Source organism: Lathyrus oleraceus, chromosome 2, assembly GCF_024323335.1.
Source record: "Lathyrus oleraceus cultivar Zhongwan6 chromosome 2, CAAS_Psat_ZW6_1.0, whole genome shotgun sequence".
NCBI lineage: Eukaryota > Viridiplantae > Streptophyta > Magnoliopsida > Fabales > Fabaceae > Lathyrus > Lathyrus oleraceus.
Genome location: NC_066580.1, coordinates 131030069 through 131038024, shown reverse-complemented (window position 1 = coordinate 131038024; position 7956 = coordinate 131030069). Strand labels below are relative to the sequence as shown.

Here is a 7956-nt window from a genome sequence, read left to right as displayed (position 1 = left end):
TGAGAAATTATTTTCAAAATGGGTTATATTGGGAATATTTTTTCCAAAAAAGGATTCTGTGGTAAAAAAGTCGAAAACTTCAGCATGAGTTTTCTTGTTGCTGTTGCGTTTTTAGTGTCTTGTGTGAGCGGAATCGGTGTAAACTGGGGTACTCAATGTACGCATCTTTTGTCACCTACCACGGTTGTGAGAATGCTGAAAGATAACGGGATTCAGAAGGTGAAGCTGTTTGATGCTGATCCGAATATCTTAGACGCTCTTAAGAAATCTGGTATTCAAGTTATGGTGGGGATTCCAAATGACATGCTTTATACACTTGCTAATAGTGTTCACGCTACATGTGAGCCAACACCAAGCTGCAAGCTTCCAAAGAGCGATTTCTGCATAAAATAAAATTACAATTAACAGAATTTTTTCAATCACAACTAACCAACTTAATAACTAACAAACAACTTCTAACAGAAAGAAAGAAATCTAATAAAACCACAACTTTGTTCTATATATAATCTACCATCGCGATTCACCAAAGGGAGGAGAGAAAACCCGCAAAAGGACCTCTTCGATCTCCTTCTCCATCTCTCTCCTATCACCTTCATCAAACACTCCAAACTCTAACAAACTTCACAATCACAATCAAGAACCACCTTCACCACTTCAATCTTCCTTCAACTTCTTTCAACCTCAATCCTTCTCTTCTCTCCCCAGCCATCACCGTAACAAACTCTCAACCTTCAACCAAGACCTTCACCGCACCACAAAAAAGCTTCTTCCAATTTTTCCAGAAACGTAACCTGCAGAATCTACTTCTTCAATGCTTATGCAACTCCGCACCAATCCCCGTAAAGTTATGAAAATCGAACCACAACAGAAGGTGAATCATAATTCATCATTGAAACTGAGAAATCACGAATGACAGTGAGATTACCGTAACAAAAGCGATTCGCAACAGAATAAAGTAGGGAAAAGGATCGAGGAATCAAATCAAGTCGGTTACTGTTATGATTGAGATTAATCATGAGGGCACAAAGGACAAAATAATAGAATTAGAGGCAAATCACACTAATGGACAGGTGGCAATTGATCCACCTTTGGTGCAAATAAGGAGAAGCGTACGAGAGAGAAAGGAAAACAGAAAATATTCTGATTGAGTGAGCATAAAAGGGAACAACAAAGAGAGTAGTGGGTGTGGAAAATTTGGTAATCAATTCTCTCTCTCCCTTGTAATTCTGTTGGTGGAGTAGTACTCACCATTATCTTTTCCTTCTGTCCTTTCCTATAATTCCTTCAAATGGCATGTTAGCCATATTTGTTGAATATAGCAGAGAGATTTTTTCTAAGTTGTAACCTCTTTAATACAATTTAGTGAAACCATATTCTGCATCTCTATTATTCTGTTGCGTCAAATTTTCTGACCATACCATTTGGTGCTTTCATCGACCACCTCTCTGATGGCAGAAAACACTCATATGAAGACCATGGAAACAGCGATCGCAACACTCACTGCCACGCTCCAAGCCATTCGCGAAGAAGCAGCTCGTGATCGCAGTGACGATCGAGCACGAATGGAACGCATCGAAGCACAGTTGAGTTCGCTGCAACAGGGTAATGCCTCGCCAGGTGGAAGGAACTCATCGGGATTTTCGACGTTGACGTCGTCGTCGAACCCACCGTTTCAGGTCAGAAATGTCAAATTAGATTTTCCCCGTTTTGACGGCTCCGATGTTTTGAACTGGATCTTTAGATCGGAACAATTTTTCGAGTATTATGCAACACCAGATCCTCAACGTCTCACTATTGCTGCGATTCACATGGAGAAGGATGTTGTGCCTTGGTTCCAGATGATGGCACGAAACAATCCTTTCCAATCTTGGGCTGCTTTCACTAGGGCTTTAGAACTGGAATTCGGACCATCCCCATATGAATCTCCTAGCCAAGCCCTGTTCAAATTAACCCAATCCACCTCTATTGCTGCTTATTACACCTCCTTTACTGCTTTAGCTAACCGTGTCCAGGGCCTCAGTCCAGCTGCCATTTTGGATTGTTTCCTTAGTGGACTCAAACCAGACATCAAAAGAGATGTTATAGCTCAAACACCTCATTCCATTTCCAAAGCCCTTGCCCTAGCCAAATTATTTGAGGAAAAATACACTACACAGACAAAAAACACTTACCCTAACCAACACACCAAACCTTACCCCTCATCCAACTCCAAAAACTCGACCCTACCCCCTTTGCTTCCAACACCACCGGCCAAACCACCATTTAACCCACCAAAAAACCCCAATGTCAAACAAATCACGCCTACAGAAATCCTCCTCCGCCGGGAGAAAAGTTTATGTTACTATTGTGATGCCAAATTCACCATGTCCCACAAATGTCCCAATAAACACCTTTACTTACTACAAGTAGACGACGATGATCGTAATGACCACATTTCTGACCATATCGACCAAACTCTTACCATTGACGAGCTAAGTTCATCCATGGAACATCATCTCTCACTCAATGCTCTACATGGATCTATTGGGGCAGGTACCATGCGATTCAAAGGGAATATTCAGGGTGTTGAGATTCAAATTTTATTGGATAGTGGAAGTTCTGACAATTTCCTGCAACCAAGGATTGCTCACTGTCTAAAACTTCCAATTCATTCTGCAGGTAAATTTCCAGTCCTTGTGGGTAATGGTAGTAAATTGAATTCAGAGGGATATATTCCAGACTTACCAATTTCTATCCAAGGCCATGTGTTACATGTTCCGGTATACTTACTATCTTTTACCGGTGCCGATTTGGTTTTGGGTGCACCGTGGTTGAAAACACTAGGTCCACACATCGCCGATTATGATGAATTATCTATTAGATTTTATTTGCAGAATGCCTTCATCACACTCCATGGTGATAAGTCACCCTTTGTAAGTCAAGCTCAGTTTCATCACATTCGCCGTCTTCATAACACTCACTCCATCGATACTTCATTCATGTTGCAGTTTAATACTGTTGCTCATCACGAAGCAACTACCATATCCTTGCCCTCTGATATGTCATCAGACTTGCAGAGTTTACTTGCATCTTTTATGGATGTGTTTGGAGAACCTAAGGGCTTGCCACCACCCCGCGAACAAGACCACACTATACCTCTTTTGGAGGGCAGTAACCCAGTTAAGGTACGTCCGTATCGATACCCGCACTGTCAAAAGGAACAAATAAAGAAAATGGTTAAGGACATGTTGGACCAGGGTATTATTCAACCCAGCTCGAGCCCATTTTCTTCACCTGTTTTACTCGTAAAAAAAAAAGACGGTACATGGCGTTTTTGCACCGATTACCGTGCTTTGAATGCTATCACGGTTAAAGACAGCTTTCCCATCCCTACTGTGGATGAATTGCTAGATGAATTGTTTGGTGCCACTTACTTCTCTAAGCTGGATCTACGTTCTGGATACCATTAGATTTTAGTCAAATCCGAGGATTGATTTAAAACAGCTTTCCGTACTCATCAAGGATTGTATGAATGGTTAGTTATGTCGTTCGGTTTGTCTAATGCGCCGACATCATTTCAGAGCTTAATGAATCAAGTTTTCAAAGAGCATCTTAGAAAATCCGTATTGGTGTTCTTTGATGACATACTCATTTACAGTCCCTCTTGGGCAACCCACCTTGAACACTTGGAAGTGGTCCTCACCTTGCTGAGACATCATACCTTATTCGCTAAACTGTCTAAATGTTGTTTTGGGTTGACAAAGGTAAATTACTTGGGTCACACAATATCTAGTCAAGGCGTCGAAATGGATATTTCCAAGATCAAAGCAGTTTTAGATTGGCCTGTTCCCATAAGTATTAAACAATTACGTGGTTTTCTAGGGTTATCCGGTTACTACCGTCGCTTTATTAAAGGATATGCCTCTATTGCAGCACCATTGACATCATTATTGAAAAAAGATGCTTTTCAATGGAATAACCAAGCAACCATTGCTTTCAAGCAGCTCAAGACAGCAATGACAGTAGCTCCAGTACTTGCTCTTCCAAATTTTCATCAACAATTTATTCTTGAAACCGATGCTTCGGGTTCTGGTATTGGTGCAGTGCTAAGCCAAGATAAACACCCAATTGCATACTTCTCTAAAAAGTTGTCCACACGGATGCAGAAACAGTCCGCTTATGTGCGCGAACTCTATGCTATCACCGAAGCTATGGCGAAGTTTCGTCATTATCTTATCGGTCACAAGTTCACAATCAAGACAGATCAAAAAAAGTTTGAAGGCTTTGACGGATCAAACCATCCAAACACCGGAACAACAACATTGGTTGCACAAATTTCTCGGGTATGATTTTACTATTGAATATAAACCGGGCTGTGAAAACCTTGCTGCCGATGCCCTGTCTCGCTCATTCTTCATGGCTTTCTCTACCCCACACGTTGCTGTGCTAACTGTAATTCATGATGCTATCAATCACGATCCTCATTTGGCTAACATACGAAATCAGTGTCTCTCAGGGCATTGTCTGGATGCTAATTACCAAGTACGTCACAACATGCTGTTTTGGAATTCTAGGTTGGTCATTCCTGCGGATAGACAGATTATTGAATTGTTACTCCAAGAGTTTCATGCTTCCCCTCTTGGTGGACATGCTGGTATCAGCCGTACCAAGGCCAGATTAGCCTCTCAATTTTATTGGCCAACCATGAACCGTGACATCAAGGATTTTGTATCTCAGTGCTTGATTTGTCAGCAAGCTAAAGCATCCACTGCACGTCCAGCAGGCCTGCTACACCCTCTTCCTATTCCAGCTCAAATTTGGGAGGATATTTCTATGGATTTCATAACAGGTTTGCCTAATTCAAATGCATACTCGGCTATTCTTGTTGTTGTTGATCGTCTGTCCAAGTATAGTCATTTTACTGCTCTGAAAAGTGATTACACAGCTGCCAAAGTTGCTGAGATTTTTATCAATACAATGGTTAAACTCCATGGGTTCCCTAAATCAATTGTATCGGATAGGGACAAAGTTTTTACTAGTCAATTTTGGCAACAACTCTTCAAGTTAAGTGGTACTACTCTCGCCATGAGTACAGCATATCATCCCCAAACAGACGGACAATCTGAAGTTGTCAACAAATTCCTGGAAATGTACTTACGTTGCTTTACGAGTCAAAACCCTAAGGCTTGGTCCAAATTGCTTCCATGGGCCGAATTATGGTACAATACAGCTTTTCACACCAGCATCGGTATGTGTCCGTTCAGAGCAGTATACGGCAGAGATCCTCCTATGCTAATTAAGTATGACAGCAGCCCGTTAGATCCCCCTTCACTCCAAATGTTACTACAAGAACGTGATAAGGTCTTGGCTTTACTCAAAGAAAATCTGTCCAAAGCTCAGCAAACAATGAAGAAGTTTGCAGACTCCAAGAGAAGGGTCTTGGAATTCCAAGTGGGTGACCACGTATTGGTTAAGCTCCAACCTTACCGTCAACATTCCATTGCCTTACGACGGAATCAAAAACTGGGGTTACGCTATTTTGGTCCTTTCCAAATCATTGCCAAGATTGGTCCTGTTGCCTATAAGTTACTACTGCCCCCTACGGCAAAGATTCACCCGGTTTTCCACGTGTCGGCTTTGAAACCTTGCAAGGGTGAGCACAATGTCCATTATCTGCCTCTACCCTTGACTACGAATGAGTTGGGTCCTATTTTGATGCCTCAGACTATCATTCAGTCCCGTGTGATTCTGCAGCAACAACAACAAATCCCACAAGTGCTGGTACAGTGGGAGGGTCTGCCTAGGTCAACTGCAACATGGGAAAATTGGTCTGAATTTCAGGACAATTATCCAAATCTTAACCTTGAGGACAAGGTTAGTTTTAATGGAGGGAGTAATGTTATGATTGAGATTAATCATGAGGGCACAAAGGACAAAATAATAGAATTAGAGGCAAATCACACTAATGGACAGGTGGCAATTGATCCACCTTTGGTGCAAATAAGGAGAAGCGTACGAGAGAGAAAGGAAAACAGAAAATATTCTGATTGAGTGAGCATAAAAGGGAACAACAAAGAGAGTAGTGGGTGTGGAAAATTTGGTAATCAATTCTCTCTCTCCCTTGTAATTCTGTTGGTGGAGTAGTACTCACCATTATCTTTTCCTTCTGTCATTTCCTATAATTCCTTCAAATGGCATGTTAGCCATATTTGTTGAATATAGCAGAGAGATTTTTTCTAAGTTGTAACCTCTTTAATACAATTTAGTGAAACCATATTCTGCATCTCTATTATTCTGTTGTGTCAAATTTTCTGACCATACCAGTTACCTGAGTTTCGATCCGTTGTTCCGTCGCCATCACCGGTAGGAACTCCTCCTGTACATGCTGCCAGTTCGTCTGTAATGGTATAAATCGTAGTCGTTGTTCGCTTTCGTTCCTCATTCGCGGTTCGTTCCGTCTCGTCGGATTCGCGCGGTAGCGTCTTCGTTTGGTTTAGATGGAGTTTCCGTTCAAGTCAAAAGAGGTGAGGACGGAGAGCGGCGTGAGAACCGTTACTTCGCGTCGCCGCCGCCAGTGGTTTGGGCCGGCGCGGCTAGGTTCGAGCAAGAACCAGGGGTTTCTCTATTTGCCTTCTGGTAGCGGTCGAGTGAAGGAGATGGAGTGTGTAGACCACCGTATAACAACCATTCACCATGGGGTCGTATGCATGTTTAGCCCCAAAGTGGAATTTCCCCTATTCACACCCCAGTTCATGCTAACACCCCCCTGCGAATGGGCCTTATTCCCAATCTATCTCAAGGCCCGTTCAGTTTTGTTGAATGCATTAACCTGTTTTTGATTGATCTTTTAGTTAAATTAGGACCTGATTTGTCTTATTAGAATTAGAAACATTAGGTTATGTTAGTTAGGTTAATTAATTCGATTAGGTTGATTAGTTTAATGAGATAATTAGGAGTAATATGAGATTAGAATTTAATAGAATGTTTAGGAATTATTAACCTTGATTAAAATCAGATTAATTTTAGAATTAGGAGAAATTAGGACATTAATTAGATAATCTCTTAGATTTGTATTAGAATAACTAGATTTAGTTTAGAATTTAATTGATTTTAATTAGAACTTACTTAAAAATAGAAATTTAATTCGATATTAATCCATAAATGGTGAGATGTTGATTGTACCCCTAGTGTTAGAAATAGGATAATTTTGCATGCTTTCTAGTTTAGAACACAATTGCACACACATGGCTTTCTCTTGGGTTACCTGACAATGAGACCTTTTTATTTCCTGCAATCCCTTGTACTTTATACCCCCCCTCCCCTTTCCGATGTACGCATTTACTTGCTTTCTTTTATTGATTGTTAGTTACTCCTTAGGCATTAGGAACGTTCACCCATTCAAAATCGATAATCAAACCCTTGATCCAACGTCAAGAGGTTTTTTTCAAATCAAATTCAATAAACAAACCCTTGATCCAACGTCAAGCGGCCTTTTCCAAATCAAATCCAAAAACACAATAAATGGCGATTAGGATCGTACGTCACGAGCCTTAAGCGATAAAGAAGGGATGAGACTAGAGATTTCCTACACTCATTCTGAATGCTTCGAACACAAGACGTTTGGCTTGACCGTTTGAGGTATTCACCTTTATCCATAGTCTTTAGTGCAATCTGAAATCAATAACACTTTCTTCAAAACCTAAAAACAATTCAACTCACACAAACCTTTTGTTTGAGCCTTAGGGCGACACCATCGAAAATCCTTCTTCAAGGTAATAAAATCAACAAAACAAACACAAACAATTTCAAAACCACAAACTACGAAGGCTCTGATTTCTCACTTCAACAAGTGGGCATACGTAGGCACGAGGATCCATTCCTTGGCGAGCACACTAATTTAAAATCTACCTCCACTCCGCAATCCTTTGGAAAGCAAACATTCGATAAACAATACACACGTAAGCGCAAACATCCTAG

The 7956-nt window shown here is 41.0% G+C and overlaps 1 protein-coding gene across 1 annotated transcript; it reads left to right on the top strand.

Moving 5' to 3' along the window:
* Positions 1-1448: 1448 nt before the first annotated feature.
* Positions 1449-3449, top strand: LOC127121009 (uncharacterized). The gene is made up of 2 exons (XM_051051632.1): positions 1449-2532; positions 2659-3449. The coding sequence occupies exons 1-2, from the start codon at positions 1449-1451 to the stop codon at positions 3447-3449; spliced, it is 1875 nt and encodes a 624-aa protein (XP_050907589.1).
* The last annotated feature ends 4507 nt before the right edge of the window (positions 3450-7956 follow it).